Source organism: Zalophus californianus, chromosome 8 (assembly GCF_009762305.2).
Source record: "Zalophus californianus isolate mZalCal1 chromosome 8, mZalCal1.pri.v2, whole genome shotgun sequence".
In the NCBI taxonomy this organism is placed as follows: Eukaryota; Metazoa; Chordata; class Mammalia; order Carnivora; family Otariidae; genus Zalophus; species Zalophus californianus.
Window position 1 is genome coordinate 116,872,415 of NC_045602.1, and position 15,189 is coordinate 116,887,603.

Consider the following 15,189-nt stretch of genomic DNA (forward strand, 5'->3'; position numbering starts at 1 on the left):
GGGTAGCTTTTTTTTTTTTTTTTAAATTCCTGCTTCTGTCTTGAACTCTTTTTTATTTGTTAATGTTGTCAAATTAAATTGAGACTTTATGGTGCCTGGCTGCCTAAATCCGTAGAGCATGCGACTTACGATGTCAGGGTTGTGAGTTCAAGCCCCATGTTTGGCGTAGAGCTTACTTAAAAACAACAACAAAATTAAATTGAGACTTTTAGATGATTTCTTGGGTGTCATTCCCCTTGCTAGAGTTTGTTCATCTCTTTCCAGTGTTTGTGTTGTGAGTGAACTGGAGCAGGGACTATAAATTGGATTTCTTATTCCTAATTTCCAGCACAATGCCTTACTGACAGTACTCACTAATGAATTGTTGAATGATTTAATGTGAAATCTAAAAACAAACGCTGCCACCACAGTGGTGTGAGGGAAGATTGGGGATGGGACACAAAAGTCAGATTAATCCTTCATCTTATTCTTTGTTGTACTGATGTAGTTTAGGAAGGTAGGTGAGGTTTGGTGGGGTGAGGTCTGGAGCCAACGGCCAAGAAAGATTCTTGCGACGTCCTTGGTGCAAAATGGTGGTTTTATTAAAGCACGGGGACAGGGCCCTTCGACAGGAAGAGCTGGGGTTGTGAGGGGTGGCTGATTATATACTTGGGAGTTGAGGGAGGCGAGGAAAAAGGAAGGTGGCCAAAATGACTTTCATATGTTAAAGAAGACTCTCAGGATCCTGGAGTCCTTGCTATTTTCAAGCTATGGATGTTTTTCCTTCTAGTAAAGCATTAACATTAAGTTAGGAGCTTCCTGGAAGAATGTCACACTTAACCCCACCCAGGAGTGGAGGTGAGGGAAGAGGTTGCAGGGTATCAGTTTATGATTTGTCTTCAGCTTCTGCTTCCTCATCAGTACCAGAGAGTGAAACTTCAAACAAGTGGGTCAGAGTTAGAATGAAACAGGTTTTAGTTCATGGTAAGGAAGACCTGACAATTCAGCCTCAAGAGGAATTGTTTCTTTCTTTTCCTTTTCCTTTTTTTTTTTTTTTTTTCTTTGAGGCACTGGGAATAATTTGCTCATCTTCATTCATTTACTGCCTTCCTTCCACACTCCTGTATTTTAATGGAAGGCCTCCTAGGGTACCTGGGGAGAATTTGTGTGGTGAAAGAATTAATTCAGAAATCAAGCGGACCTGAGCTTTTGTTCTGGGGCTTGTCATTTAGCACCTGAACCTTAGCCAAATTACTTTAAGCATAATTTCCTCATTTGTAATAATAGAATTATTAACAACTAATAATTCCTTTATAGTCCTTACTTTGTACCAGTCCTGTGCCCCTTAAATGGATTATCTCATTTAATCCTCACACCCACTGCCTGGAGATAGGTACTGTTATCACCGCTAACCCCTTTTAAGGAGAGGAAACAAATTCAGAGGGGTTAAGTAATTTACCCAAATTCATTCAGCTAGTGGGGTGGATCTGGGGATTCAAGGCCAAGCATTTAATCCCATTACATTATATACATAGCCTCTATAAAAGAGAGCTGTCCCCCTGCATAAAGTCTGACAAATAGTAGTAGCTCAGTGAGTGTTCAGTGGCACTCTGCCTTTCTTGTTTGGCATCACTTATTCTTTTTCTTTTTTTTAAATTTTTTAATTTTTAAGTTTACCCAATTTTTAAGTTTACCACTATACCCAATGTGGGGCTTGAATTTACAATCCTGAGATCAAGAGTGGCATGCTCTACCTACTGCGCCAGCCAGGCAGCCCTGGCATTACTTTTTCATATAATCTGGGAGGCCAAACAATTAATGTGTATTACTTATGCATGAAATCAGGGATAAAAAGATAGATAATTTGAGGTGGTATTTGTCAATCAAGCAAAATGAAAACTTTTTTTCTTAAGATTATTTATTTATTTATTTGACAGAGACAGCAAGAGAGGGAACACAAGCAGGGGGAAGCTGGAGGGGAGAAACAGGCTCCCCGCTGAGCAGGGAGCCTGATATGGGGCTCCATCCCATGACACTGGGATCATGACCTGAGCCGAAGGCAGAGACGTTTAATGACTGAGCCACCCAGGTGCCCCCAAAATGAAAACTTAGACTGATTGAATTTACTCAGCAGATTTGCTATCTCATTTTCCTGGAAAGTGTTAGGTAAAGCCAGTCAGACCTCTGACTCTCCCTTTCTAGGGTCCTTATACTGGAGACACTCCTTCTTAACATAGTAACTTTTCAGTTTATTAGAATGTTTCAGCTTCTTTAATACAACTGTCAACCATTCCTGCCTTCATTTGACTTGCTTTGTGTGTTCCCAGGTATCAGCCCTTCTGAACTGGTTGTTTAGTGGATGGTTCATCATTCAAATTGCATGTTTTTTTTTCTTATGGAAAATTTCTATTGTGAAAATCTTTAAGTTTATGAAACTTTTTTTTTTAAAAGATTTTATTTATTTGAGAGAGAGAGAGAGAGCACAAGCAGGGGGTGCGGCAGGCAGAGGGAGAAGCAGGCTTCCCACTGAGCAAGGAGCCCAACGTGGGACTTGATTCCAGGACCCCGGGATCATGACCTGAGCCGAGAGCAGACACTTAACCAACTGAACCACCCAGGTGTCCCTATGAAACTGTTTGTTTGTTTGTTTATTTAAGATTTTATTTATTTATTTGACAGAGAACACTAGAGGGAACACAAGCAGGGGGAGCAGCAGAGGCAGAGGGAGAAGCAGGCTTTCCGTGGAGCAGGGAGCCCAATGCGGGGCTTCATCCCAGGACCCTGGGATCATGACCTGAGCCCAAGGCAGACAATTAACGACTGAGCCACCCAGGCGTCCCCCTATGAAACTGTTTAAAAGGAAAAGAACAGGGGCACCTGGCTGGCTCAGTTGGTAGAGCATGTGACTCTTGATCTTAGGGTTGTGAGTTCAAGTCCCATGTTGGATGTAGAGATTACTTAAAAAAATTAATAAAAGGAAAAGAACAATCACCTACAACCTGTTTTTTCTACCAGCCCTTTTTTTATTTTTTAAAAGAATTTATTATTTGGAGAGAGAAAGAAAGCACGAGCGGGGGGGGCAGAGGGCGAGGGAGAGAGAGAATCTTAAGCAGGCTCCACACCCATTGCAAAGCCTGATGTGGGGCTCAATCTCACGACCCTGAGATCATAACCTCAGCCGAAATCAAGTCTGGTGCTTAAACGACTGAGCCACCCAGGTGCCCCTAAACACACATGAGTTTTAAAGATTTATTTAATTTATTTTATAAAGAGCAAGAGTGTGACTGGGTATTTACCCCAAAGATACAAATGTAGGGATCCGAAGGGGTACGTACACCCCAATGTTTATAGCAGCAATGTCCACAATAACCAAACTGTGGAAAGAGCCAAGATGTCCATCGACAGATGAATGGATAAAGAAGATGTGGTATATATACACAATGGAATATTATGCAGCCATCAAAAGGAATGAGATCTTGCCATTTGCAACGACGTGGATGGAACTGGAGGGTGTTATGCTGAGTGAAATAAGTCAATGAGAGAAAGACATGTATCATATGACCTCACTGATATGAGGAATTCTTAATCTCAGGAAACAAACTGAGGGTTGCTGGAGTGGTGTGGGGGTGGGAGGGATTGGGTGGCTGGGTGATAGACATTGGGGAGGGTATGTGCTATGGTGAGCACTGTGAATTGTACAAGACTGATGAATCACGGATCTGTACTTCTGAAACAAATAATGCAATATATGTTAAGAAAAAAAAGACGATAGCAGGAGGGGAAGAATGAAGGGGAGTAAGTCAGAGGGGGAGACGAACCATGAGAGATGATGAACTCTGAAAAACAAACTGAGGGTTCTAGAGGGGAGGGGGGTGGGGGGATGGGTTAGCCTGGTGATGGGTATTAAAGAGGGCACATTCTGCGTGGAGCACTGGGTGTTATGCACAAACAATGAGTCATGGAACACTACATCAAAAACTAATGATGTATGGTGATTAACATAACAATACAAAATTATTAAAAAAAAGAGAAAGCGTGTGCACAGGTAGGGGAAGGGGGAGCCCAACATGGGGCTTGATCCCAGGACCCTGTGATCATGACCTGAGCTGAAACCAAGAGTTGGACACTTAATTGACTGAGCCACCCAGGTGTCCCACACATACATGAGTTTTAATGTGAGCTCAAAGGGGTGTAATTTGGGATCCTGCCTTTCATGTAATGTACTGCAGACAAATTCTTTCTAAGATGTGATGGCATTACACATCAGGTATGAGGATCCACTTGTGTGATTTTTCCAGTCAGTCCATTGCCAAGATATGTTTCTGGTATGAGGCAGATGTTGCCTTGGCAGTGCTCTGGTGTTACTTAAGCAGTATAAGCTTTTGGGACCCAAAGTTTAGTGGGGGAAAATGCAGTTTGAGGTAGCTTGCTGTGTGAATGTGCCCTAAGAGCTCAGAGTGGCTACATTTTCCATCAGAACCACCTCTGATCCCTAAAGATAAATTTTATTCATATAGAAAATGACCACCAATCCCAGTATCCAAAGATTTGATAAAGAATTACTTAGGAAAATATAAATTGTCAGAATGAAGTCAAGAAGAGGCAGAAAATATAAATAGAACAAAGAACATAATAGTTCTTCCTTGTCCAGCCTCGCAAATAGGGCCAGAAATCAGTGTCTCAGCTTTTGTTTACTTCTTTTGTATTACTTAAAATTCATAGGAGTTGCAGCTTGTAGTTATTCATCTGTTTATTGGCTACTTTTTTTGTCTTCCCCCAGTGGACTAGAGGCTTCATGAGGACAGGAACTCTGTCTCTTTTGGTCTTGACCGTTTTTTCTAGTCTTTCAGCAGATACTTGTTGAATGCATTAGCAAATGATTGTATTTAACCTGGAGATCAATTATTTTGTTTTGGAGTTCTGAGGGGTGCCCCTTTAAGTGAGCCCTTGGTCAGCATTGTTAAGTGGGGGTCTCCTCACAATTCCTCGAGCTACAGGATACTGCATAATAGAGAAGGAGGAGCCAGTGGAGGGCACACCTGTGTTAGGATGAGAGCAGGCTTGAAAGAAGCCACTGGCAGGGTTTCCTGGAGCTTTTTGTTTTGAATAATGCTTGTTTGTCTTTTATGTGTAGTGAGTGATGCTACACTCTGGGCCGACTTTGCCTAAGTTTCATAAATATTTAATTGGCTTTTTCAGGAGAATAAAGGCAGCCCCGCTGATGACTGAAAATGACAAAGCATCCACCTAACAGACGAGGAATCAGCTTTGAAGTGGGAGCCCAGTTGGAAGCCCGGGACCGATTAAAAAACTGGTACTTTTACATTTTTCTGTTAATTAAATTCCTTCTGCTAGCATTGATAAAGAGGGGTAGCCTGGGCTTTGCTGTAGTGTTTTCTTGTTCCCTGACTCTTGGAAGGTAGAAGGAGACTTAAGCCTAGAGCTGTGGAAATGTACTTTCTTTTTGGTGCTGGGATCCTTGTGTCATGGAGACCACCCAGTGACTACTTGTTAATACTTGTTTCCCCTTCCTGCCTGTTTGGGGGATGGAGTGATGGGAAAAAGAAGCATGGATGGCAGGGAAGAGTTAAAAGTGCCAGCTCTCTTGCTCTTGGCTGCCTGTGTGGAAGAAGAGCGGAAAGATCAGGGATGGAAGAATGAAGGAAAGGTATTAGATTGGAATAGTTTGTGTGTTGTGAACAACCCCTCCTGTTTTCTGGATGTGTGTTATGGTTGAAATGTAGTCATCATTCTGTAGGGGTGATTAACTTTAGGACTGAGGGTTGTAGTCCTGACTTGTCATTGACTTGTGAACTCTGGGTGGTAATTACTACTTTGAGCATCAACTTCATCTATAAACGTGTGGGTAGTAGTAATATCAACCTGAGTTTTTCTGAGAATCAAAAATTAGAATATGTGGAGAAAGGCCTTCCTTACCAACTGTAAAATGATGGTTGTTGAGAACGTCTTGGAATTTGGTCATTTGTTAATGCTTAAGGTAAAGGTGGGGGTTTCAGAACTCAAGCCTTTCTGAGTTTTCCTAAGGAAGAGTGTAGTCCTTTGGGGGAGTTTTCTCAAAATAAGCTGACCAATTGCTGGGGTGTAGGAAGAGAAGAGAGGGGAAAAGAGAAGCAGGGAAATGTTGACTGGGGCAGGAAATGTCTCTGCTGCCTTTTGGGGATAGAAAATTTGATATATGAATTATGGACATTTTGAACACCTAGTTGTTTTAGGCTGTTTGTATTATCTATAATTATTTCCCTTTTTTGTTTTCCCTCAGCTCTTTTTAAGGCAACTTAATCAAGGGGAGAATTCTTTTTAAAAATGTGGAAAAAATTAAAATATAGAAAAAGTAAAAAAGTACAGCTAGCCATAAAATAATCTGTATACTTATCACTCAGAATAAATAAATATTAAATGTTAATACAATGAATTAGTATATAAAAATTTAATATTAAGATTTGTTAATAAATTAATGTCACCCCGAATAAATAAAACATTTTGTTTTATTATATTTATGTTTAAAAAATTAAGGACATAAAACATTTCTGATTTAATGCAAGTATCTTTTATACCTTACCGATTCAATTCCCCTTCTGTGTTCCATAGAGGCAACCAGCACCCCGAAGTTGGTTGTATCCTTTCTGTCCATGTTTTTATATTTTTACTATATGTATGTATTCATAAGTAATAGTTAGAATCACTTTAGGTATTTTAAAAATGAATATAACTTTTATTGTTTGTTTCTTTTCTTTAGCTTATGTTTGTGTGATTTACCCATACTAGTATGTAAGGTACTCATCCTAACTTCTGTATAGAGTTCTGTTGTATGAATATACCATATTAAACAAATATATATATTTTCTTTATCCAGTTTCCTACTGATAGACATTTAGATTCCAGTTTTTCACTTTATTTATTTTAAAGTAAGCTCTAGGCCCAATGTGGGGCTTGAACTAATAACCAGGAGGTCAAGAGTCACATGCTCTACCTACTTAGGGAGCCAGGCGCCCCTCTAGTTTCTCCACTTTAAACGTAGTGTTGCTGGGTGTCTGGTTAGCTCAGTCAGAAGAGTGTGCCACTCTTGATCTTACAGTCATGAGTTCGAGCCCCACGTTAGTGTAAAGATTACTAAAAATAATAAATAAATAAATTAAAAAAAACTAACACAGTGCTATTGTGAACGTCTCTGTAAATGACTTTTTTGTGTGTCCATTTGCAAGAATACTTCTTGGGCAGTAGCTTTCAAACCTTTTTTATTGCAACTTATAGTAAGAAATATATTTTAAATCCAGTGTAGTACCCATCCATATACACATATAAATTTAACTGAAGCAAAAAGTTTTAGAAACAGTCCTTAACCTTAGGACATGCATTGTATTCTGATGTTTTTCCTCTATGTTGTATGTATGTTTCCTGAACATATGCACAATTGCTGGTCTAGAATCTTTAATTTGGTTTTATAATCTAATGGGTCATGAACTGCTGTTTGATAAGCCCTACTCCAGTAAATTTGTTGAGTAATATGATATACACATTTTCAGTTTTACTGGAAATTGTCAAGTTTATCTCCAAAATGCTTCTACTAAATTACACCCCATGGTAGTGCATAAAACTTCCTGTTTTTCCATGTCCTTATCAATCCTTGCTTTTTATAGACTTTCTGGTTTTGCCAATCTGTTGGTTATGAAACATTGTTTTATTCTATGTCGCCCATACTTCTCATAAGGTTGAGCATTTTCTATTATGTGTGTTCTCTGACTTGCTTTTTCCTATTTGTCTTTTCTGAGTGACTTATTAGGGTTTTACTAATATGTTATGGATTCTAATTCTTTGTCGGTTTGTATTGCACAAATCTTCAGTCTGTAGCTTGTCTTTTCAGTTTGTTTCTGGTATCTTTCATGGCACATAATACTCTCCTGAATTCTTCTAAAAGTTTTAAAGTTTTGCTTTTCACATTTTGATCTTTATTTACCTAGAATTGATCTCATGTATGGGATGAACTTGGTCTAATTTTTTTTATTCATGTTTTAAATAATCAGTTGCCCCAACATCTTTTATAGGACAGTCTTTCCCCACTGATCTGTAATACCACTTCTGTATACCAAGTTCCATACATAACATGGGTCTCTTCTTAGCTCTTCATTCTATTCTATTAATTTATATTTACTCTGGTGGTAATAGCAACACATTATCTAATTCACATTGCTTTAAAGTAAGTCTTGATAGCTGTTAAGACAGATTTTGCCCCTTTGTGCTTTATTTTATTTGTTGTATTCTTAGACCTTTACTCTTATTTTTTCTTTTTTTAAGATTTTATTTATTTATTTGTCAGAGAGAGAGAGAGAGCACAAGCAGGGGGAGCGGCAGGCAGAGGGAGAGGGAGAAGCAGGCTCCCCGCCGAGCGGGGAGCCCGATGCGGGACTCGATCCCAGGACCCTGGGATCATGACCTGAGCTGAAGGCAGATGCTTAACTGACCGAGCCACCCAGGCGTCCCTACTCTTATTTTTTTAAAAATTGAAGTATAATTGACATTCAGTGTTACATTAATTTCAGGTGTAGACCTTTACGTTTAATGTGAATTTTTATTTTATTTTATTTTAAAAATGATTTATTTTAGAGAGAGAAAGAGAGAACGTGCATGTGTGAGAGGGTGTGAACAGGGGGAGGGGCAGAGGGATAGGGAGAGAGAACCCTTAAGCAGATTCCCCGCTGAGTAAGGAGCCTGACACGGGGCTTGGTCCCAGGACCCTGAAATCATGACCTGAGCAGAGATCAAGAGTTGGACGCTTAACCAACTGAGCCACGCAGGTGCCCTAGAATATTATGTTTTTGTACTTATTCACATTTTCTTTTATAAACTTAAGTAATGTTTTATAACCTCCATAAAGCTTTTACATGTTATCTATTAGACTTATTCCTAAGTACCTTTTAGTGCTTGTTGCTTCTGTGAATGGATCTTTTTTCTTTTATTGGAGAGCAAAAAGAGTATCTTAAGCAGGCTGCATGCCCAGTGCAGAGCCCCACCCTGAACTTAGTCTCACGACCCTGAGATCACAACTCTGAGATCATGACCTGAGCTGAAATTAAGAGTCCCACACTTAACTGATTAAGCTACCCAGGTACCCCTTGTGAGTGGATCTTTTTTTATTTTTTTTCAAGATTGTATTTATTTGAGAGAGAGAGAGGGAGGAGAGAGTGTGTGTGAGTGGGGGGAGGACAGAGACAGAGAATCTCAAGCAGACTCTGTGCTGAGCATGGGGCCCCATGTGGGGCTTGATCCCATGACCCTGAGATCATCACCTGAGCTGAAACCAAGAGTTGGATGCCCAACCTACTGAGCCACCCAGGCATCCCTGGATCCTTTTATATTACATTTTCTCTTTGGTTTTTGGTGGTGTTAGGTAATGCTGTTGAGTTTTGTTGTTGTTGACCAAATTCAGTGTGTGAACTTTACTGAGCTCATAGTTTAACTGACTGAGCCACCCAGGCGTTCTACTTGAGATCATAGTTTAAAAGCAACTGCTAAAAAAAGATTTATGACATTTATGAGATTGTTGGAAATTTGAACATTGATTAATGATATTGAGGCATCATTGTTAACTCTTAGGTATGGAAATGATATAGCTATGTTTTTTAAAAAGTCCTCATTTTTTAGGGGTGCCTCGGTGGCTGAGTTGTTAAGAATCTGCCTTCGGCTCAGGTCATGGTCCCAGGGTCCTGGGATCGAGTCCCGTGTCGAAGTCCCTGCTCCTCGGGAAGCCTGCTTCTCCCTCTCCCACTCCCCCTGCTTGTGTTCTCTCTCTCACTGTGTCTCTCTCTGTCAAGTAAATAAATAAAATCTTAAAAAAATCCTCATTTTTTAGAGATTACATACTGATATTCATGAATAAAATGACTTGTTATCTGAGACTTTAAAGATAATATGAAGGGACGAAAGGATGGGAGGTAGAGAAAGCAAAAGTGGTAAGTGGTGGTTATGGGAGGGTTTACTGCTGTTAAATTTTGTATGCTAAACTTGTATCCAGAAACCTTGCTGCATTTTCATACTTGTCCTATTAGTTCTTTTGGATTTTCTAGGTAGACTGTCATATATATGCAAACAGGTATATTGCCTCTTACTTTCCAATCCTTATGCTTCTTATTTCTTTTCCTTCCTTCCATCTTTGCTGTGTTTTCTTTCCTTCTCTCTCTCTCTCTAGTTTTCATTGACCAGGACCACACTGGCATGGTGTTAAATGGTGGTGGTGATAGTGGCCTTCTGTGTCTTATTGTTTGATTAATAGGAGCACGTGTGATGGTTCATCATTAAGTATGATGTTTAATGTTAAGATCATGGTAGATTGTTTAATCAGATTAAAGTAGATTCTTCTTTGTCTGCTGGAAGTTGTTTTTGTTTTTTTGTTTTTTTTTCCCCCTAGCCTGAGTGACTGTTGAGTTTATCTAATGTTTTCTGGACATCTAATTAATTCACTGTATACATTTTTGTCTCTTCAGTGTATTAGCATAGTATATGACATTAGTAGATTTTCTAATGTTGAACAGTTCTTGCCTGCATGCCTGGATAGACCCTACTAGGTCATTTATATAATAAATTATGGGATTGGGCGCCTGGGTGGCTCAGTTGGTTAAGCGACTGCATTCGGCTCAGGTCATGATCCTGGAGTCCCAGGATCGAGTCCCACATCGGGCTTCCTGCTCAGCAGGGAGTCTGCTTCTCCCTCTGACCCTCTTCCCTCTCGTGCTTTCTATCTCTCATTCTCTCTCTCTCTCAAATAAATAAATAAAATCTTTAAAAAAAATAAATTATGGGATTAAGTTTGCTAATATTTTATTTGGGATTTTGATATCCATGTTCACTAGTACTTTTGGTTTTGATCTTTTCTTGCACCTTCCTTTGTAATTTCAGTCTGTTGTTATAGAAGTCTTAGGAAATGAGGTAGTTTATTCTCCCCCCCCCCCCCCCCCCGCCGGAACAGTTTTTGTTTTTTTTTTTAAGATTTTACTGATTTATTTGACAAAGAGAGACAGCGTGAGAGGGAACACAAGCAGGGGGAGCAGCAGAGGCAGAAGCAGGCTTCCTGCAGAGCAGGGAGCCCGATGTGGGGCTTGATCCCAGGACCCTTAGATCATGACCTGCGCCGAAACCAAGAGTCATGTGCTTAACTGACTGAGACACCCAGGTGCCCCATCTGGAACAGTTTCTTGAAGCTTTACTAAATCTTGCCAATACTCCCACCCCGTTTTTTTTTTTTTAAAGATTTTGTTTATTTGCTAGAGAGAGCACAAGCAGGCAGAGGGAGAAGCAGGTTCCCTGCTGAGCAAGGAGCCTGATGCAGGACTTGATCCCAGGACCCTGAGATCATGACCTAAGCCGAAGGCAGATACCCATCTGACTGAGCCACCTAGGCATCTGGCCAATAACTCCTTTTGGTAAAAATAAATTTTAGACTTCAAATCAAATACTTTACTTTTTAAAAGTTTTTATTATTTTATTAGGTGAGGAGGAGCAGAGGGAGAGGGGGAGAGAGAGAATCTTGAGCAGGCTCCACATGGAGCCTGATGTGGGGCTTGATCTCCCAACCCTGAAATCATGACCTGAGTCGAAATCAAGAGTCAGACCCATAACTGGCTGAGCCACCCAAATACCCCTCAAATTCTTTAATAGTTAGTGTTCTGCTATTTTCATTTTCTTAAGTTAATTATCTTGATTTTATTTATGCTTATGTCATATTTTTTCAAGTATGCTAGCAATATAACATGATTTATATAGTAAATAGTAACATATGAAAAAGTTACTTGTAGTTTTACCAACCTAACAAGGTAGTCTTTTTTGTAATTGCTTATATATAAAATAGGCGTGATCATAGGGCGTCTGCCTGGTTCAGTTGGTGGAGCATATGACTCTTGATCTTGGGTTGTGAGTTTGAGCCCCATGTTGGGTATAGAGATTGCTTAAAAAAATTCTGTTAAAATGGGCATGGGGCACCTGGGTAGCTCAGTTGGTTAAGCGTCAGACTCTTGATTTTGGCTCAGGTCATGATCTCATGGTCGTGGGATTGAATCTAGGTCAGAGTGCTTGTCTCTCTCCCTCCCCCTTTGCCCCTCCATGTGTGTGCATGCTCTCACTCTCAAATAAATAAATAAGTAAATAAATACAAATAGAATAGGCATGATCTATGTGTACATAAGATTTTTATATATTCTTTTATTTTTTTAGTTATAGTATAATGTAATAGATAATCTGTTCTCAAGTGGATAAACTATATTTCAGATGGTTATTCTACCTTTGTAGAACTTTTTGCTTCCATTTATTTTATTTTTAAATTTTATTTATTTATTTTGAAAAGATTTTACTTAATTGACAGAGCAAGAGAACACAAGCAGGGGGAGCAGCAGAGGGAGGGGGAGAAGCAGACTCCCCACTGAGCAGGGAGCCCAATGCAGGGTTTGATCCCAGGACCCTGAGATCATGAGCTGAGCCCAAGGTAGATGCTTAACTGACTGAGCCACCCAGGTGCCCCAACTTCCAATTTGTTTGTAAAGATTTATTTAATATATTTTTTAGAGAGAGAAAGCGAAAGTGGGAATGGCAGAGGGAGAGGGAAAAAGAGAATCTCAAGCCGACTCCACGCAGAGCACAGAGCTTGGGACTTGATCTCACAAGCCTAAGATCATGACCTGAGCCCAAACCCAGGAGTTGGATGCTCAACCAGCCATGCCACCCAGGCACCCCTGCTTCCAGTTTTTTTTTTTTTTCACAGTTCCACAGAAAGCAGTTTATTGCTTTTAGAAGAAAATAAGATGTTTTCAGAACTTTTATTAGTGAAGAAAAGCTGTTAGAACTTGAAATCTTTTCTAAAACATTATTTGGAAGCTGGTAGAAAGCTTCTCACTTGCAGCCTGAGCTGTCCGATTAGACACAGCTAACTGCTTAGAAGCAGGGCTTGTGTTTGTGGCTGGTGTACCAAGTGTCAGGTCTGACCTCCTTGCCCCAGTGCCTGCAGCGCTCCTTCTTCTCCAGCACCTACTCATGGCTCTTCCTCGCCACCCTGCACCTTGCCGTCCAGTATGGACCCTGTCTAGGTGTGTTTGTTAGGTGTTGCCTATGGGGCAGGCAGGGGGCCAAGCTACTTTTGGGGCAACACAGGTCAGGATCAACTAATAAGAACCTGGTACTATCTAAGGACAGCCAGAAGCCCCATGCCCAGTGCTGCCATTTCAGACTCTAGTCTGGCTGTGGGGTCAGCATGCCTGATACAGATCAAGTGGGCACTCTGCAACTACAGATGTCTAAGGCAGGAAAACAAGACTGCCAGCTTGTGGCAGCTCCAACAATGATCCTCAAAAGCTGATCTTGACCTCTAACCCTGGCTCAGGAGAAAAGGGACCCCCACACAGCCTCATGGGAGAGAGGCCCTTCAAATTTTTTACTTATTTACTCACTTCGTGGTAATTTAGCAAGCTCTATGTCAGGCAGTGAATAGAATGCTGCCCTGCCCACTTTTGTTGTCTTCAGGGGAACAGATCTTGTTAGGGGCACAGAGGGACCTGCTTGTGGCTAGAGTGGCCTGGTTTTAGAGGAATGTGAATGGGGCTAAGGGAAGGAATATGTATAGGACTGGGGAAGGATGAGCCTTAGTCGGCCTGGGTAAGTGGGGCAGACTTTTCAGAAAAGGTGAGACTGGAGCCATAAGTAAAGTGGCAGCGGACATTTGGGCAAAAGCAGAGTTTTTTGGGGGTGGGGTATCAGTGCTATAGGATCAGTTCTCAGGGTTCGATAGCTAGGTCCCTTTGGGTGCAGGTGACTACACAGAGAAATCCAATTGTCCTTGAGTCACATTCAGATAAGTTGGCTACCTTGAATGCCTTTCTAAACAGAAATAAAGAAAATCAACAGCCCAGCCTGTGAACTTCAGGTTGTAAGTAATTTCTACAAATGTTAAGCCCTTATTTGGTGTACTGATAAATGCTTGTAATTGAGGGTGATGAATTCTGGATTAGAGTTTCATATGCTGTAATTACTAGCTGAGTTTACTTGGTCAAGTTACTTTACTTTTCCCAGTCCCAGTTTGCATGTAGGCAAAATGGGGAATTATAATTGGATTATGTGGATTAGATAGGATCATTCCTGTGGAAGTATTTTGTATTCCGTATTACTAGGAAAGTACAGCCACTAGTTTTCTTCTTAATTATGTCTACTATAAAAATGAAAACATTATAGGGGTGTCTGGGTGGCTCAGTCGGTTAAGCATCTGCCTTTGGCTCACGTCATGATCCCAGGGTCCTGGAATGGGGCCTCTCATAGGGCTCCCTGCCCATTGGGGAGTCTGCTTCTCCCTCTCCCTCTTCTCCTGCCCCCTGCTCATGCTCTCTCTGTCTTTCAAATAAATAAATAAAGTTAAAAAAAAATGAAAACCTTATGGCCAGCTTATAAGAAGTTTTAGGACCAGAAGTCTAAAGTTGTAGTTCTGCAATTCATGGATTATCTAACTTAATTTTCCACTTAAAAGTACCATGAGATATGGGTGCTATTATTTGCTTCATTTTATCAGTAAGACAGAGGAGACTCAGAGAGATTAAGTCATTTGCCCAAGGTCACACAGGGTTAGGACTGGGATTTGAATCCAGATAGACTGAGTTCATAGCCTTTCTGAAATAACCAGAATTCTCCAGAGTGTTTAATGTTTCTGACTCCAAATTTTAAATAAATAAATATTTTTCTCCCCCAACTCCTACATTTTATTTTTAAAAATATTTATTTTATAGAGAGAGCTCTTGTGGGCTAGTTGTAGGGGAGGGCCAGAGAGAGAGGGAGAGAGAGAATCTCAGGCAGACTCCCCCCTGAGTGCAGAGCCTAATGTGGGGCTCCATCTCAGAACCCTGAGATCTTGACCTGAGCTAAAATCAAGAGTTGGACACTTAATTGACTGAGCCACCCAGGTGCCCTGACTCCTACTAAATTTTTTTTTTTTTTTAAGATTTTATTTGTTTATTTGACAGAGAGAAGCAAAGCAAGAGAGGGAACACAAGCAGGGGGAGTGGGAAAGGGAGAAGCAGCAGGCTTCCCGCTGAGCAGGGAGCCTGATGCGGGGCTCCATCCCAGGACCCCAGGATCACGACCTGAGTTGAAGGCAGACGCTCAACGACTGAGCCACCCGGGCGCCCCTTTCTTTTTTCATTTTTAAGGATCCCCAAAACTCAGATT

At 40.7% G+C, this 15,189-nt stretch overlaps 1 protein-coding gene and 1 non-coding gene across 4 annotated transcripts in view; one reads left to right on the forward strand and one right to left on the reverse strand.

Moving 5' to 3' along the window:
- Nucleotides 1-15,189, forward strand: part of PHF20 (PHD finger protein 20) — a 146,001-nt gene that overhangs the window by 17,735 nt on the left and 113,077 nt on the right. For all 3 annotated transcript variants that reach the window (XM_027621550.1, XM_027621551.1, XM_027621552.1), the window contains exon 2: nt 5,179-5,293. In XM_027621550.1, coding sequence (XP_027477351.1) covers nt 5,211-5,293 — 83 coding nt within the window. In that variant the 5' untranslated portion in view covers nt 5,179-5,210. The remainder of the gene's footprint in view (nt 1-5,178; nt 5,294-15,189) is intronic.
- On the reverse strand, nt 13,269-13,400 carry LOC113938836. The gene has a single exon (XR_003525035.1).